We start from the raw sequence: 18073 nt of genomic DNA on the forward strand, positions 1-18073 counted from the left end.
CCTGTTTTGAGTTTGATGCAGATGGACCTGCAGCACACATTCTTTTGTTTTGCTCAACATGGTGAAATTTTTGTTTTGTGTGCAGCTGTTATACATTCATGTTTGATGCTTCATAGAATTGGTTGTGTGAATTGTCCGCTGCAGTTTACCTGCTGTCCTGTTGAACACTTAGCTCCTTGCCCTCTGAGGCTGCTGTGGATCCTCCAGCATGAGCAGTCTTGGATGTCCCTTGGTTTCCATGTGCACGAGATGGCTCAGCTGGGGCCGCGGCTCCTGAACCTGAGGAGACTGGTGTTGCCAGACCAGCTTCCCCTGCCGTGCACCCGGCTCTCACAGCGGCAGCAGGAGGCGCGGGCGCGGCACGCGTAGTGCTAGTCTCTTGGGTTTTAGTCATCTGGGTGTATAGTGGGAGCTCTGTGATTTATTTTTTATTTTTTTCTTTTGAGACAGAGTCTCACTTTGTCACCCAGGCTAGAGTGCAGTGGTGCAGTCTCAGCTCACTGCCACCTCTGTCTCCTGGATTCAAGGGATTCTCCTGCCTCAGCCTCCAGAGTAGCTGGGATTACAGGCACCCGCCACCAAGCCTGGCTAATTTTTGTATTTTTAGAAGAGATGAGGTTTCACCATGTTGGCCAGGCTGGTCTTGAACTCCTGACCTCAAGCAATCTACCTGCTTTGGCCTCCCAAACTGCTGGAATTATAGGCGTGAGCCACCGCACCTGGCTTCTTTGAGATTTAAATCTACATTTTCCAGATTGTCAATGAGGTTGAGCAACTTTGCATGTTGATTGGCTGTTTGGGTGTCTTGTTTTGTGAAGTGCCTGAGTCTTTTACCCATTTTTACCCTGGGTCGTCCGTTTTTTGTGTTGAATATTTCACCATTAAGTATGATGTCTGCTTTAGAATTTTGTTGTTGTCGTTGGTACTCTTCACATTAAAGAAGTTCCTTTCTCTATCTAGTTTGTCAAACAATTTTTATCATTAACTGGTAAAAACATTTGAACTTGGAGTTTTCTTTGTGGGAAACTTTTTTTTTTTTTTTGAGATGGGGTCTCGCTCTTGGTGCCCAGGCTGGAGTGCAGTGGTACGATCTCGGCTCACCGTAACCTCTGCCTCCCAGGTTCAAGCGGGTCTCCTGCCTCAGCCTCCCAAGTAGCTGGGATTAACAGGCGCCCGCCAGCACGCCTGGCTAATTTTGTCTTTCTAGTAGAGACGGGGTTTTTCCATGTTGGTCAGGCTGGTCTCGAACTCCTGACCTCAGGTGATCTGCCCACCTTGGCCTCCCAAAGTGCTGGGATTACAGGTGTGAGCCCCTGCGCCCAGCTGTGAAACTTTCTAATTATGAATTCAATTTATTTTATAAGTTGTGGAACTGTGCATATTTTCTTTTTCTTTTTTTTTTTTTTTTTTTGAGTTGGAGTCGCACTCTGTTGCCCGGGTTGGAATGCAATGGCACGATCTCGGTTTACCGCAACCTCTGCCTGGGTTCAAGCGATTCTCCTACCTCAGCCTCCCGAGTAGCTGGGACTACAGGCCGTCGCCACCACGCCCAGTTAATTTTTGTATATTTTTGATGGAGATGGGGTTTCACCACAATGGCCAGGCTGGTTGCGAACTCCCGACCTCAAGTGATTGCACCTGCCTTGGCCTCCCACAGTGCTGGCATTATAGGCATGAGACACCGCACCTGGACTCCTTTCCTCTACTTTCTTTGGGTTAATTTGCTAGTCTCTTTTTATTATTTATTTATTTATTTATTTATTTATTTTGAGATGGAGTCTCACTCTGTCGCCCAGGCTGGAGTGCAGTGGCACGATCTTGGCTCACTGCAAGCTCCGCCTCCTGGGTTCACGCCATTCTCCTGCCTCAGCCTGTCGAGTAGCTGGGACTACAGGCGCCCGCCACCATGCCTGGCTAATTTTTTGTATTTTTTAGTAGAGATGGGGTTTCACTGTGTTAGCCAGGATGGTCTCGATCTCCTGACCTTGTGATCCGCCCGCCTTGGCCTCTCAAAGTGCTGGGATTACAGGCGTGAGCCACCGCACCCGGCCTAGTCTCTTTTTAAACGCTTAAGATGAATTTTTGTTGCTTTTCTCTTTATATTTGTTTCAAATATATACAGTTAAGGCTATACATTTCTCTCTCAGCCCGGCCTTAGCTGCGTACTTGTTTGAGAGACAGCTCATGTTGGCTGTGTCTGTGTGTCACGGAAGTGCTGTGATTCTTGCCTTTTCCTGCTTTGTGTTTGTGCCTTTCAGCCTTCTCTTTGACAGACAGCCTAGAGCTTGCCTCCCTGCAGCAGGAGTCCGTGACCCAAGTCTGGGCTGGCATCTTGCAGCTTAGGGCAGGAGTCAGGGTGAACTTTTCTGAATGGGTTCACTTATGGCCTAAAAGTGTCACATGTGAGCTTTGTAGGAAGGGAGGAACTACCCTGACCTCCGGGAAACAGGAGACATCGGGCTGTATGTCAGTGGAAATGCGAGGTAGTCGTGATTGTCACTTGTTCAGGAAGTTGACGGAGGATCTGCCAAGCCAAAGGCCGCATTGGACACAGAGATGGGATGTGAGTGAGGCGGGCAGTCTCCCTGCCTCCGTGAGCTCACCATCTGGGTTGGCCTGTGGTCGGGGGGCCCTGTGGGGTTGTGGGGTAGGGTCAGAATGCCGGCTTCTGGGGGTGGGGGTGCTTCTTCCTTCTGAGGAGCCTAAAGCTCTCTCTCTGATTTCATTCATGTGCCGGTCCACAAAGGAAACACTGTAGTTTCAAATCCAGGTGCTATGGTGTCTTGTACCGAGCAAGGGCTGCCACTCAGCTGCGGTAGCGTGTTGCCGAGTGACAGTGCAGCCCTCTCACAGCGAACCCAGGGGGTACCAAGCACTGTCAGACACTCACGGCACATGAAACAAAACCATTTTTCCAGCTCAGGCGTGACCCGAGGAGTGAGTATGGCTTTTCTTTGGGTCCCCGCAGTAGGGGCTCGTGTCCGGCAGCGTGTCTCATTGCCTGTGCTGTCTTACAGATCGTGACGTCTGCATCCACAGATCTCCAGGATTACACTTACTATTTTGTCCCAGCTCCCTGGCTGTCTGTCAAACTGCTGAGGCTGCTGCAGTGCTACCCACCCCCAGGTAATGCGCAGGCCGCGGCTCCTGAAGCTGCACCAGTGCCAGTCTGATTCCCTGTCTCAGATTTAAGTAGTTTGTTTGTTATTTTAAGAAGTGTGTTACTAGCCCTGTCTCTTGATTCATGGACCTTTCTGCCAGTGCTGCTGTACGCGCCGGCTTTCATGGAGCAGTTATTGCAGAGCCTACAGTTTTGTTAGTGTTTGGGTCTATTTGTGCTTTTATAGTATCAGATTTGTGCTGGTTTTCTTTTTGAGATGGAGTCTCCCTTTGTTGCCCAGGCTGGAGTGCAGTGACGCGACCTCAGCTCACTGCAACCTCTGCCTCCCAGGTTCAAGCGATTCTCCCACCTCATCTTCCTGAGTAGCTGGGATTACAGGCACCTGCCATCATACCCGGCTAACTTTTGCGTTTTTGTAGAGACGGGGTTTCACCATGTTGGCCAGTCTGTTCTTGAACTCCTGACCTCAGGTGACTGGCCTGCCTCGGCCTCCCAAAGTGCTGGGATTACAGAAGTGAGCCACCGTGCCTGGCCTGTCTCAATTTTGTAAATGCTTCCAGCTGGGTACACAAATGTGAATGAACTATATTAAAAATGCTCTCATGATGTATGGGTGCAGCCGGGAGGGGCAGGGTGGGCTGCGGGCCACTGGAGACTGGTGAGCACCGTTCTGTCTTGCCCAGAAGACCCTGCAGTGCGAGGCCGCCTGACTGAGTGCCTGGAGACCATCCTGAACAAAGCCCAAGAACCGCCCAAGTCGAAGAAGGTCCAGCACTCCAACGCGAAGAACGCCGTGCTCTTCGAGGCCATCAGCTTAATCATTCACCATGACAGGTGTGTCGGCTGCCTGTGGAGAGGCTTCGTCTCGCGCGCACACACACGTTCCTTCTCGTTGGCACGAGACTGGGCGGATCATGTCTGGTTTGTCCACTCCATGGGCCTCCCCTTCGTCCTGCCTCTGTGGAGAGGCTTCGTCTCGCGCGCACACACACGTTCCTTCTCGTTGGCACGAGACTGGGCGGATCATGTCTGGTTTGTCCACTCCATGGGCCTCCCCTTTGTCCTGCCTCTGTGCTCCCTGCCGGATGCTTTTTTTCTTTCTGTGCAGCCCGGCCCCTCCTGCTCTGAGCTCACCGTGGATTGCTTTGCTGACTGTGGTCTCATCCCACGCGAGGGCCTTTTCCTCCTTCCCCTGAGCATCCCCACTCCTGACTGGCTTCTCGTGTAGTGGAACAGAGAGGAGACGGGTGGGGTGGGGGGCGTGCGCGCGCATGTCCCGTGGCTTTGCTGGGTGTGGAGCCGCACTTGGTGGGTCCAGGGTCGCAGGGCAGTGCTGGAAACGGCTGTGCCCATCCACGCAGCGCAGAGGCGCAGGGTGGCGGTCGCTCCACACAGCCTGGAGGGTCTGCCTCCTCTGCTCCCACGCCTTCTCTGCTCAGCAGTTGCGGCGCACCACATGTGGTCTGGCGTGGGTCTTGCGTGTGGGGCCGTGCTTTAGGGTCCTGTGAGAATGAGATCGCAGTTCTCACCAGGCTCCCGATAACGAGGGAACGTGCCAGGCTGTGGGCAGACGCTCTCTACACCACAAATGGGTGTTCACTACACCACCCATTTGCTACTACAAAATTTTTACAAATGATGAAAACTCAGTCTGAGAGTCACACTTCAGAGCTGAGAGTTATTAAAACTGAAATTTCCCATTTTGGAGAGAGCTCTGTTGTTATGTGAGGAGAAGCCACATCCTGACGAGACAGTAGAGTCAGTGGGGCAGCAGCCGCGCTCCCGGCCTTCTCAGCCTTCTCCCTGCCCCGGGTTGGTGCCTCTGGCTGAGACCCCATTGCCGGTCACAGCTTGACCGGCCTCCCGTGGGCCTGATGCAGATTGAGGCTCAGGAGGTGCTGGGAAGGCTCCAGTGGACACACGGGCTGCTGACTCACTGTGGGGATGCACAGGATGGACGCAAAATGGATGTCAGGGGTGGGGGTCGGGCATCATCTGCATCTGGGGAGGCCCCCGAGTTCCCACTTGAGCAGTGCGGTGGCGGCGAGTGCCGTGTGACTTTGCTGTCTGCCATCTGGACCCGTTGGGGAATGCAGACTCTGTCCAGTTTGTGTTGCACTTGCTGAGGAAACCCCACCCACTTCCCCTCCCTCCACACAGTGAGCCGAACCTGCTCGTCCGTGCCTGCAACCAGTTGGGCCAGTTTCTGCAGCACCGCGAGACCAACCTGCGCTACCTGGCCCTGGAGAGCATGTGCACGCTGGCCAGCTCCGAGTTCTCCCATGAGGCTGTCAAGACACACATCGAGACGGTCATCAACGCCCTGAAGGCGAGTGCCCTGTCCTTGGGTTCTGCTCACTCCCTGAGCAGGTGCCGTGGGTCTTCCTGTGAAGGCTGGGGGTACGCAGTGCCTCCTGACTCCCCGCAGAGATGGAGGTGGTGCTGGTGCTGCTGACCTCCGCCTGTCACCTACTCTTGGGAGGTCACACCACCGTTGAGGGCCATGTTGCCTGGAGATGGCCAGGTTGGCCCTGCTGTCCTGGTTAGGCTGAGCACAGGAGTCCCTGGCAGCCCTTTCCCTGCTGGGGGCAGCCCCCGTGTGCCATCCTGCGCGTGCATAGTGCCGACAAGTAGAAATGGTTCTTCTTGGTAGAAAGATGAAATTTTTTTCCCTTATCTCCAAGAAAATCCCCCTTTTACAAAGGAAACTCACTTTGTTTGGGGATTAAAATTTCAGAGTTGGGGCCGGGCGCGGTGGTTCACGCCTGTAATCCCAGCACTTTGGGAGGCCGAGGCGGGCGGATCACGAGGTCAGGAGATCGAGACCATCCCGGCTAACACGGTGAAACCCCGTCTTTACTAAAAATGCAAAAAAAAATTAGCCGGGCGTGGTGGCGGCCGGTGCCTGTAGTCCCAGCTACTCGGGAGGCTGAGGCAGAAGAATGGCTTGAACCCAAGAGGCGGAGCTTGCAGTGAGCCGAGATCGCGCCACTGCACTCCAGCGTGGGCGACAGAGCGAGACTCCGTCTCAAAAAAAAAAAAAATTTCAGAGTTGGAAGAGCCCAGTTGAGGTTGGCCATTGCCAGCCTTTGCGAGTCTCCAGAGCGACCCCGAGGGTTCGTTCCACATAGGGGACCCTGCGGTGTGTCCACCAAGTCCCTAGTCACCGGTGCACATGCGTTAGGGAGTGGGAGGCGGGGAGCTGCATGTCCCCCATCTGGCTTAGCCTCAGGCTGTGGCAGGGCTGCTCCCAGTCCCCCGCACGTCTGCGTGCAGCTCACAGATATTCCGGGTGGTGTGCAAGGGGCTCGTGGTGGGCATTTGGTATTCTGGATTCTTCTTGGTCCTGGTTTTGGTGTTTGTTTTAGTCAATCCCTATTGTCAGAAGGGCTGGACACTCATTTGCACACGGCCAGTGCTAGGGCTGGTGGTGCCCACTCTCCTGCCTTTGTTGGGAGCAGAGCTCGGGCTTTCTCGTGCTGCAGAGCCTCCTGGGGGCCTATCAGCACGGGCTCTGGGGTGGGGCGTGAGGACCTGCCTTGGGGCAGCTCCGTGTCCGAGGCAGTGGGGTCTTTGGCTGCATGGAAGGGAGTCCTTGATGGCCCGCACCAGGCAGTGCGCTCAGTCCTAGCGAAGCTGGCCCTTGTGGAGGGCAAGGGAGGCATGGACGAGCGGGCAGAATCCAGGCAGTGCGCTGGGTCCTAGCGAAGCTGGCCTGTGCGGGAGGGCCGGGCCAGCAGGCGGAACTCTATTCCAGGCTGTCCAGACACACGCGGCCCGAGTGCAGGTCGGCTCCCTGGACCTGGATGTGCATGTGAGGGAAGCTCAGAGTGGGTGTTGAGATGCGGGTGCTGAGCCTGTCCCCAGCCTGTCCCCAGCCTGTCCCCAAGCCTGTGCCTTGCTCCTGCGGCCTCTTACTCTGTGCCTTGTTCCCCAGACTGAGCGGGACGTGAGCGTGCGGCAGCGGGCCGTGGACCTCCTCTATGCCATGTGCGACCGCAGCAACGCCCCACAGATCGTGGCCGAGATGCTGAGCTATCTGGAGACAGCCGACTACTCCATCCGAGAAGAGATTGTGAGTTCTGGTGGCCTCTGAGTCCTCTCCTGCCACAGGCGTGAATCTCAGCGGCAGGATTTCCTTCGTGCTCTGCGATTCCGTCCAGCAGGACTTGATTGAGAACCCATGAGTTGCTGAATACAAGGCTCCCCTGCCTCTGTGTTTTCATCCACATTTTCAAGCTGGGTGTGGTGGCACCTGTGGTCCCCGCTACTCCTGAGGTGGAGGCGGGAGGATCACCTGAGGCCAGGAGGTTGAGGCTGCAGTGAGTCGAGATCATGTCACTGCACTCTAGCCTGGGCAACACAGCGAGACCCTGTCTTAAAAAAAAAATCAGCATTTTTGGTAGAGTCATTTGGTCTTGAAAATAACTATTGGCCGGGTGTGGTGGCTCACGCCTGTACACCTTGGGAGGCCAAGGCGGGCGGATCACCTGAGGTCAGGAGTTCAAGACCAGCCTGACAAACATGGGGAAACCCCGACCCCGTCTCTACTGAAAATACAAAATTAGCCGGGCGTAGTGGCGCATGCCTGTAATGCCAGCTACTCCGGAGGCTGAGGCAGGAGAATCGCTTGAACCTGGGAGGCGGAGGTGGAGGTTGTGGTGAGCCGAGATTGCGCCATTGCACTCCAGCCTGAGCAACAAGAGTGAAACTCTGTCTCAAAAAAAAAAACAAAAAAAAAAAAACTAAAACGCCCGCCCTGCGCGGCTTCTGTGGCCTGCCTGTCCTTGCAGTGGTGGCACTGCAGCCCCAGGTCTGAGTGAGGCTCCAGCCGTCTGCGCTGGGGCTGCACAAATCCAGACTCCTGTGGTCAAAATTCTTTTAATTGTGTTGCATTTTGAGCCCTTGAATTAATCCTTTGTGGCTTGGCTTTTTTGGGTGTCCCTCTTGATCTCTGGGAAGGACGGGATCTAGGCCATAGCTTAATGTCCCGTGTTGTTTTTATTCACAAAGTAGGTGTGCACACTTGCCAGATAGCTGAAGCTCATCAAACCTGTACGTGTGAAAGACTGAGCATGAACCAAAACCTGAGGGAAGAAACCCTTGTGGAGGCCACATGGTCAGCAGAGAAGAGGGCCTGAGGCCTCCACCACACTCACAGGCCTCTCAGGCTCACCGTGTCTGTGGATGGTGGGGTTTAAGGGGGAGGCCCGGTGTCCTCGTGTGGGGTTCGCCACTGTGACCAGCCAGGACCACAGCCTCTTGTTGAGGCTGAGACAGCGCCTCCGTTGTATAGAAAGCACTTTGTTATTTGTTTTTTTGGGCGAAGTGCGGCTCAAGGCCTCCTTGGGAGCTTTGCCGAGAGCCAGTGTTGGAGCTAGTGGCAGGTGACAGGGTTGCTCTGGGCAGGTGTTGTGTGGTCATGCCCAGGTGAGAGACTCAGGTTTTCAGGGGTCTTTTAGTGAACGGAGGAGCCCAGGTGCTGGGGCTTCAATGCTGAGGGGTGAAATTACCATGGACTGAGCTTCAGTGAGGCACTGCAGACCTGCAGAGAGCAGGGGCCAGGAGGCGGCTCTCACGCTGGACTGTCCACCCTCCAGGACAGTGGGCCTGGGAAGTTGAGGGGGACAGGGACAGGGGTGGGCTGACTCCTGGCAGGAGGCCCCAAGGGCAGGCACCGTGGTGTAGGGCAGGGCTGTCTGTAGAGGGGCCAGGCAGGTGCTTGTTGACTGCAGCCAGTGGTCCCTCTCTGGCCTGGCTGGGGCAGTGTGGCCTGGTCTCAGCCCTTGTGGTGGGGTGGGGCTGGCTCTGGGGACGGCCGTCACGGGAGCCTCGTTCCTGATCGTTGTTCTGGGTGTTTCGAACAGAGACAGAAGCAGTGTGCTTCTGAGTGCAGTTGTGCAGATTTTGAGGTCCTGGGTATTCGTCAGCCCGGTGTCTGCTCTTGCCCCTCTGCGTGATGAGTGGCAATCCTCAGCCAGCTCCTGCTGTGAGGAGTAAGACAGGTGCTGTGCCTTGGCCTGCATGATGCTCCCCCCAGCCCGTCCTTTCAGCCGGACATGATGCTCCCCCCACCCCATCCTTTCAGCTGGGCATGGTGCTCCCCTCACCCCGTCCTTTCAGCCGGGTATGGTGCTCCCCTCACCCCGTCCTTTCAGCTGGGCATGGTGCTCCCCCACCCTGTCCTTTCAGCCGGGCATGGTGCTCCCCCTACCCCATCCTTTCAGCTGGTCACGGTGCTCCCCTCACCCCATCCTTTCAGCTGGGCATGGTGCTCCCCCCACCCTGTCCTTTCAGCCGGGCATGGTGCTCTCCCCACCCCATCCTTTCAGCCGGGCATGGTGCTCCCCCCACCCCGTCCTTTCATCTGGGCATGGTGCTCCCCTCACCCCATCCTTTCAGCTGGGCATGGTGCTCCCCCCACCCCATCCTTTCAGCCGGGCATGGTGCTCCCCCCACCCCATCCTTTCAGCCGGGCATGGTGCTCCCCCCACCCCATCCTTTCAGCCGGGCATGGTGCTCCCCTCTGTCCTTTCAGCCGGGCATGGTGCTCCCCTCTGTCCTTTCAGCCGGGTATGGTGCTCCCCCCACCCCGTCCTTTCAGCCGGGCATGGTGCTCCCCTCCGTCCTTTCAGCCGGGCATGGTGCTCCCCCCACCCCATCCTTTCAGCCGGGCATGGTGCTCCCCCCACCCCATCCTTTAAGCCGGGCATGGTGCTCCCCCCACCCCATCCTTTCAGCCGGGCATGGTGCTCCCCCCACCCCGTCCTTTCAGCCGGGCATGGTGCTCCCCTCCGTCCTTTCAGCCGGGCATGGTGCTCCCCTCCGTCCTTTCAGCCGGGCATGGTGTTCCCCTCCGTCCTTTCAGCCGGGCATGGTGCTCCCCCCACCCCGTCCTTTCAGCCAGGCGTGGTGCTCCCCTCCGTCCTTTCAGCCGGGTATGGTGCTCCCCTCCATCCTTTCAGCCGGGCATGGTGTTTCCCTCTGTCTTTTCAGTCGAGCATGGCAGAGCGTGTTCTCTGGCTGTGCTAGGTGCTAAGTGTCCAAACTGGACATGGCCCACTCCCTGCCTACTCGGCACCTTGCCATCCATGGAGGGGGACGGATTGAGAGCAGGACCGCGGGTTGCTGTGCTGTGGGTGGGATGGCTGGAGGAAGTGCCCCATGTTCTGGGGGCCTCAGGAGGCATTACACTCCTGGGGGGCTGTGTGGACTTCTGCAGAAGGCGATAGTGGCCTGGTCTGGAGAGGATGATGGTGCAGAGGCTACTGGGAGGGCAGAGCATCCGTTCGTGGAGGGGTGGGAGGTACCTTAGCACAGGTTGGGGAGCAGGGCACGCGAGGCAGGGGTGGAGGCAGACATGGGGACCCTGCCAGTGAGGCCTGAGGGCCCCTGGTGCACAGCCCCGAGCTGAGGGTAGGGCTCAGAGGCAGTACATTTTGGAATGATGCCCTGGAAGTGTCACGGAGTCAGGTTGGGGTTTAGGGGTCCAGGCTCCAGGCAGGGACTCGGGGTGGGGGGGCACAGTCACCAGCACCTGAGAGGCCAGTGGCAGGGTGTGGAGAGGGGGCGGCAGGGTGTGGGGAGGGGCGGCAGGGTATTAGGGGTGCCCTCAGGAGGCGCACGGTCTTGATGCCTGCTGGCGTTGGTGTTGGCAGCTGGCGCTGTTCGAAGGGGGCTTGGTTCCAGGCGAGGTGACTTTGGGGAGATGAGTTTGGTGTTGTACAGCCTGGCAGAGCTCCATGTGGGTGGCTGCCACGTGGGTGTGGGCTGGGCAGGTGCCTCCGGGGGGCACCTGTGAGAGTGAGCCAGAGAGGGGAAGAAGGGGAACCCCCAGGTGAGGCTCGCAGGAAAGACTGGCCAGAGCCGGAAGAAACCAGCAGAGAAGTGGCCACCGGGAGCCCAGGGTGGCGCAGTCACTGGCCGCCGGGAGCCCAGGGTGGCGCAGTCACTGGCCGCCGGGAGCCCAGGGTGGCATAGTCAGAGGTCAGAGGAGTGCTGCCGCCGGGAGCCTAGGGTGATGAGGTCAGAGGAGTGCTGCCGCCAGGTGCTGGGGCTTTGGGAGAGAAGGGCCCAGGTGGGAGGTGGCCTGGCTGTGGCCGTGGCCTTCTGTGCACTGGTCTCCGCCTCTTCCTGGCTTTCTTTGCTTAAGTCAGGGCATCTTAAACTTTCTGGGCTCGTGGGCTTTTTTGAGAATCGAGTTCAAGCTTCCTCCATGTCCCAAACTTTTGTAGACACATTGAGGTGCTTCTGAAACTCTCACTTTGACTTTGGACGACAGTTTGGTCTTGGGATTGCCATGGCCTGCAGGTGCTGGCCCTCAGCAGCCTGTCCCCCACAGGTGCTGAAGGTCGCCATCCTGGCTGAGAAGTACGCGGTGGACTACACCTGGTATGTGGATACCATCTTGAACTTGATCCGAATTGCTGGTGATTACGTGAGTGAAGAGGTGTGGTACCGAGTCATTCAGATCGTCATCAACCGGGACGACGTGCAGGGCTACGCGGCCAAGACTGTGTTCGAGGTATGGCCCGCAGGACGGCAGGAAGGATGGGGTGGAGGGCAGTTGCAGAAGGTGAGCAGTGAGTGGTTCCAGCCTGCCTGCGTGGAGGTGCCGAGGGCCGTTGCTGACCCCTCTTGCCCCTCAGCTCTTCCCTGAGGCTCTAGCTCCTCCACTGTTGGTGCCCCTCACTGAGTCCCAGTTTCTTCTCACCCTAAGTTTCAAACTTCTGGCTCTCTGGGGGCCACCTGAGAAAGCTGGCCTCTGTGTATGTGAGAGCATGCTGGGGCATGCCGTGGTGGGGCCTGCCCTGTCCGTCGGAGAGGGTTAGGCCACCGGGAAGGGGTGTGCCATGAGGACGCTGGCAGAACCTCCCCAGCCAGAGCCTGTTGTGGATGCTGCAGCTCCCTCCAGGGCAGGTCAGCGTGTGGCAGCCTTGGGTTCCTTGCTGCTGACACAGGTGCTGAGGGTGCTGAGGAAGGCAGGGATGGGCACTTGGACTGGGGTCTCCAGGAAGCTGAGGGGCTGGTGCTGGTGTAGGGTGCACCGCGCCAGGACGTGCCCGCCTCGCCTTAACTCTGGCACCTGGCTGCCACCCCGGCTCATTGTTTGTGCTTCGCAGGCTCTTCAGGCTCCCGCGTGCCACGAGAACCTGGTCAAAGTGGGCGGCTACATCCTGGGGGAGTTTGGAAACTTGATAGCTGGAGACCCGAGATCCAGGTGAGAGGCCCTTTGCGAGTCGGGGCTGTGTGCGCTCCGGCGGGCCTCGGTGGTCGGTGGCAAGAGGCGAGGCACCAGCTGGCCCTGCCGTGAGGCCTCACAGAGCCGCTTCTGCTCCCCATCGGCGTCTTTTTGTTTCCCTTCAGTTGATAGAAAAAGCAGGGATTCTAGTAGAAAATGGAGACGTGGGGTTGATGGCTGACTTAGTGAAAGGGGCGTCTTTGCAGTGGGATCTGGAGCTGGAAGAGGGTCCCGACCAGTGGCCTCTGGTGCAGGCCAGGGGGTCTCGCCGCCGTCCCCACCCCGCGGGGGCGTGCTGCAGCCTGCGAGGGGACGACAGTGTCCCGTGTTGTGCCCTCCCCGCCCCCAGCCCGCTGATCCAGTTCCACCTGCTGCACTCCAAGTTCCACCTGTGCAGCGTCCCCACCCGCGCGCTGCTCCTGTCCACCTACATCAAGTTCGTGAACCTCTTCCCGGAGGTGAAGCCCACCATCCAGGACGTGCTGCGCAGCGACAGCCAGCTGAGGAACGCAGACGTGGAGCTGCAGCAGCGTGCCGTGGAGTACCTGCGGCTCAGCACCGTGGCCAGCACCGACATTCTGGTAGGAGGCCCCCGCCCTTCGGGCTGGCTTGGCTGAGGGTTGGAGGCCAGGAGCTCTGACCAGTCCCACCCTGTGTTCTTTCCAAGGCGACCGTGCTGGAGGAGATGCCCCCGTTCCCGGAGCGGGAGTCCTCCATCTTGGCAAAGCTCAAGAAGAAGAAGGGCCCCGGCACGGTGACAGACCTGGAGGACACCAAGCGGGACAGGAGTGTGGATGTGAACGGGGGTCCTGAGCCTGCCCCGGCCAGCACCAGCGCCGTGGTGGGTCCCTCACCTACTGTGCACCCAGATCTGTCAGGGCCTCACCCCCAAGACTTGGGACCAGCAGAGCATTTGCCTGTCAGGGAGGAGCATGTACTGAGAACCCAGGCGCTGGCTGTGGCTCTGGACACCCCGCTGTCCTGTCCTGGGGGCCACTGTCCCTGCTGGACACGCTGCTGTCCTGTCCCAGGGGCCACTGTCCCTGCTGGACGCCCCACTGTCCTGTCCCGGGGGCCACTGTCCCTGCTGGACGCCCCGCTGTCCTGTCCCGGGGGCCACTGTCCCTGCTGGACGCCCCCCTGGCCTGTCCCGGGGGCCACTGTCCCTGCTGGACGCCCCGCTGTCCTGTCCCGGGGGCCACTGTCCCTGCTGGACGCCCCCCTGGCCTGTCCCGGGGGCCACTGTCCCTGCTGGACGCCCCCCTGGCCTGTCCCGGGGGCCACTGTCCCTGCTGCACACCCCGCTGTCCTCTCCCGGGGGCCACTGTGCCTGCTGGGCAAGGCACTTCCTTCAGACCATCGTCTTGTCCAGCTCAGCTCACACATCCTCTGTGGTGCCTTGTTTTAGGGGAAGTGGCCGTCCCCTCTCCTACAGGACTGCCTCACCCAGGCAGCTGTCCTCACATGCTTTGTTGATTTAGAGTGGACCTGTCCTGCCCTGCTCTTCGAGGTTTTATGTAGTGAGTTGGGTTAGGTCTGGTTTTCCTTGTATGTGTGATGCGATGAGAATAATCCTGTAACAGAATGTGTCCTGTGGTATTTGTTGGGTGAGAAGTGTCGTTTTGAGAGTCGCGTTTTTCCTTGACTCTGCTTGCCAGCTGTTCCCCTCTGCACTGTCAGGGAGGGCTCCTGTTGGGGTCAGGCGGGCTTTCTGTTTGTCCAGTTAGAGGACCTGTCTCTCCAGGACGCAGGTCCAGTGGTGGCAACCAGTGCTGCTACCCAGTATCGGCAGGGCTTTGTGGGGTGAGCTCCTGTGGTGGTGCCTGCCCTGGCAGTGTGCTGGTTGGGAGGGTGCTCATGTCGGAGTCCTGGCACTCCTTGGCGGGGACCTGCTTATGTGCCCCGGCTGACCATGTGTCCTGCCCCTCTGGCCGACAGTGCAGGGCCTGCCATGGGGCTGGTATCCAGGCTGAGCCTGACATCTTGCCCAGTGGCTTCTCTTCCCCCTCCTCCCCCTCTTCCCCCCTCTCCATCCTCCCTCCCTCTCTTCATCCTCCCTCCTCCCCCTCCTCCTCTCCCTCCTCCCCCTTCTCCCTCCCTTCTCCCCCTTCTCCCCTCCCCCTCCCCCGCTTCCTTCCCCTCCCCATCCTCCTCCTCCCCCTCCTCCCCCTCTTACTCCTCCTCCCCCTCTTCCTCCTCCTCCCCTCCTCTTCCCCCTCCCTCCTCCCCCTTCCCTCCTCCCCCTCCTCCTCCTTCCCCCTCCCCCTCCTCCTCCTTCCCCCTCCCCCTCCTCCTCCTTCCCCCTCCCCCTCCTCCTCCCCTCTACTCCCCCTCCTCCCCCTCCTTTCCCCCTTCTCCCCTTCCTTTCCCCCCTCCTCTCCCCCTCCCCCTCCTTTCCCACCTCATCGTTCTCTCCCTCCCCTTTCTTCTCTCCTTCCCTCTCCTCCCCCTCCAACCCCTCCTCCCCTTCCTCTCCTCCCTCTCCTTCCCCTTCCTCTCCTCCCTCTCCTTCCCCTTCCTCTCCTCCCTCTCCTTCCCCTTCCTCTCCTCCCTCTCCTTCCCCTTCCTCTCCTCCCTCTCCTTCCCCTTCCTCTCCTCCCTCTCCTTCCCCTTCCTCTCCTCCCTCTCCTTCCCCTTCCTCTCCTCCCTCTTCTCCTCCCACTCTCCCTCCTCCTTCTCCCCTTCCTCCTTCCCCCTCCCCCTTCCCCTCCTCCTCCCTCTCCTCCTCCTCCCTCTCCTCCTCCTCCCTCTCCTCCCCCTCCCTCCTCCTCCCTCTCCTCCTCCCCCTCCCTCTCCTCCCCCCCCTCCCTCCTTCCTTCTCCTCCCCCCTCCCTCCTCCTCCCCTTCCTCCTTCCCCCTCCCCCTTCTCTCTCCTCCTCCCGCTCCTCCTCCTCTTCCTCTCCTCTTCCCCCTCCCCTCCTCCCTCTCCTCCTCCTCTCTTCTCCCTCCCTTCTTCCCTCTCCTCTTCCTCTCCTCCCCCTCCTCTCCTCCCTCTCCTCCTCTGCTCCTCCCCCTCCCCTCCTCCCTCTCCTCCTCTCCTTCCTCCTCCTCCCCCTCCTTCCTCCTCCTCCCCCTCCTCCCCTTCCTTCTCCTCCCTCTCCTCCCCCTCCTCCTCCCCCTTCTCTTCCTCCTTTCCCTCCCTTTCCTCCCCCTCCCCTCCTCCTCTTCCTTCTCCTCCCCCCTCCTCCTCTCTCTCCTCCTCTTCCTCCTCCTCTCCCTCCTCTTCCTCCTCCTTTCCTCCTACTCCCTCTCCTCCTCCCTTCTCTTCCTCCCCCTTCCTCCTCCCCCTCCTCCTCCCCCTCCTGGCTGAGCCTGACATCTCGATGAGCAGTCTTCCCTCCCCCTCTTCCTCCCTCTCCCCTCCCTCCACCTAGTGTCCTCCGTGCAGCCCCTGTCCCCCTGTGCCCTCTCTCTGTGTTGTTTGTGGCACGCTGCTGTGCCTGCCCTCTGGAGGCTTGAATTGCCTGTGAGCTCATCCTGGAGTGAATGAAATGAATGAAAGATGTGACTCTTTCTCCCAAGGTGGGTGTCTTCCCTTCACGCCTGAGCACCTTCATGCTTATGTTTCTCACGTGCTCTGTAGAGCTGGTGACCTGCTTTTGACCCTGTCTCCTCCCGTGGGCCGTCACTAGCCAGGCGCCTAGTGCTGCAGGCCTCTGTCACTCCTCTAATCCATCTCTCCCTCTCCTTCGGACATCTTGACATAGGTTTCTGGAGGCAGAAACTTGCTTGTGGAGATTTGTCTGTGAGCTGCCGGAGCAGGGGGCCTTCCCGTGGGTGCTGGGCCGGCAGCGGCTCCGCCCTGCAGAGAGGAGGACGCGGCCCCAGTTGGGTGAGGAGGCGAGGGCAGGATGACGTGATCCAGGGGAGGCTGGTGTGCAGGGATTCCTGGAGGCCGGCTTTCAGCAAGGGCACTGTGGAGTCTTCCACGGAAACCTGGGATTGCCTGTTGGAAGCTGGGAAGGCACCAGGTGCTCTCGCTCCCCTCCAGCTGCTTTGACGTTAAGAGGAACTCGCTGAGGGAGCATGGAAAGGGGCTGTAGGATTGTCTTCAGTCTCTCTTTGGTTCTTATTTGATGTTTCTTTTTCATGTGGGTCCTAAGAAGTGAGGTGTGCCCATACCCCAGGCTTTGATCACACCCAGGTTTGTCCGGCTAGGCTCAGGGTGGACTTTGGAGGGCCTGGCCTTGACTGTGTGGCTTAGGGATCAGATGGAAGCTTCTGGACCCTGGGAGTGAGAGCAGTGTGCTGCCCTCTGAAAAGGAGGATGAGGGTCCAGTGAGGTTCAGCATTTCTTTAAGGTGCCTTCTTGGAGGGAGGTCCCCCTTCAGGGCTCATTCAGTGGATTTTCTGAGTGTGGCTTCACTCCTGATGATCAGTGGTGCCTGGCGGGTGGGTTCCTTAGGGAGGTGTCTGTGGCTGAGGCACGCAGCTCCGTTCTGAGCTGAGAGCTGTGGTGTGTGGGCACCTCCGTCCTGACTGAGAGCTGTGGTGTGTGGGTCCGTCCATCCTGACTGAGAGCTGTGGTGTGTGGGCACCTCCGTCCTGACTGAGAGCTGTGGTGTGTGGGTCCCTCCGTCCTGACTGAGCTGTGGTGTGTGGGTCCGTCCATCCTGACTGAGAGCTGTGGTGTGTGGGTCCGTCCATCCTGACTGAGAGCTGTGGTGTGTGGGCGCCTCCGTCCTGACCGAGAGCTGTGGTGTGTGGGCCCCTCTGTTCTAACCGAGAGCTACGGTGTGTGGGTGTCATTGCTATCCTGTGCTTTCCAATCTGTTCCCATTGCTCACGGGAGCCCCAGTGAGAGGCCCCTCCCTATGGGGAGACACTCCTGGCGAAGTTGTCTTGCTCAGGGTCTCCTGTATGGGCCGTGAAGGGGCCTCAGGGTGGCATCAGCACATGTGCCTTTCCCACGAGAGACAGTGGCTTTATCTTGGTGTCACATTGGCCAAAATATCTTTTATTTAACATCATAGATGAGGCCAGGACATTTTACTTCTTCCGAGCATCCTCTCTCTGCACACAGCTCCTTGGGGGAGGCTGTGGTGTGCGTGTCCCCGGGTGTGCTGGGGAGCACAGGGGTGTGGGGATCAGAGGCTGCCTGGCCTCACATGCAGGAGCCTGGGGCCCTTGTAGGCAAAACCTTCACCCCTCAAGTTGTCCTGCTATTGGAGGGAGGAGGTGAACTGGTGTGGCCCAGGAGCCAGGCCTGCTCCCTGAGGAGGGTCTCCCAGGCCTGAGAGGATAAGGAAGATGAAGAACCTGAAGTGGGTGTTAGGACCCTACTGTCCTGGGGCCTCGCATCTGGCCTCGCTGTTACAATCTGTGGTAACGTTTCAGGTACAAATGCCTTTACTAGGGCAAAGGGCTTTCCTACTTTAGAAAGCAGTTAAAAGCCATAGATGGCTGGGCATGGTGGCTCACACCTGTAATCCCAGCACTTTGGGAGGCCGAGGTGGGCGGATCACTTGAGGTCAGGAGTTTGAGACCAGCCTGGCCAACATGGTGAAACCCCGTCTCTTCTAAAAATACAAAAATTAGCCAGGTGTGGTGGCATGTGCCTGTAATCCCAGCTGCTCGGGAAGCTGAGGCAGGAGAATTGCTTGAACCCAGGAGGCGGAGGTTGCAGTGAGCTGAGATTGCACCACTGCACTCCAGCCTGGGTAACAGAGTGAGACTCGGTCTCAAAAAAATAAAATAAAATAAAATAAAAG

At 58.6% G+C, this 18073-nt stretch overlaps 1 protein-coding gene across 5 annotated transcripts in view; it reads left to right on the top strand.

Annotated features, from left to right (window-relative positions):
* The window catches only part of AP2A2 (adaptor related protein complex 2 subunit alpha 2), an 89925-nt gene that overhangs the window by 57317 nt on the left and 14535 nt on the right, over window positions 1-18073 (top strand). For 3 of the 5 annotated variants that reach the window (XM_034931894.3, XM_055093946.2, XM_055093947.2), the window contains 8 exons: window positions 3018-3126; window positions 3808-3955; window positions 5282-5450; window positions 7059-7196; window positions 11463-11645; window positions 12244-12341; window positions 12712-12943; window positions 13030-13203. In XM_034931894.3, the coding sequence (XP_034787785.1) occupies window positions 3018-3126; window positions 3808-3955; window positions 5282-5450; window positions 7059-7196; window positions 11463-11645; window positions 12244-12341; window positions 12712-12943; window positions 13030-13203 (1251 nt within the window). Of the gene's footprint in view, window positions 1-3017; window positions 3127-3804; window positions 3956-5281; window positions 5451-7058; window positions 7197-11462; window positions 11646-12243; window positions 12342-12711; window positions 12944-13029; window positions 13204-18073 lie in introns of all 5 variants that reach the window. The other 2 variants (XM_034931893.3, XM_055093945.2) reach the window with 1 other exon arrangement.

Source organism: Pan paniscus, chromosome 9 (genome assembly GCF_029289425.2).
Source record: "Pan paniscus chromosome 9, NHGRI_mPanPan1-v2.0_pri, whole genome shotgun sequence".
Taxonomy (NCBI): Eukaryota; Metazoa; Chordata; class Mammalia; order Primates; family Hominidae; genus Pan; species Pan paniscus.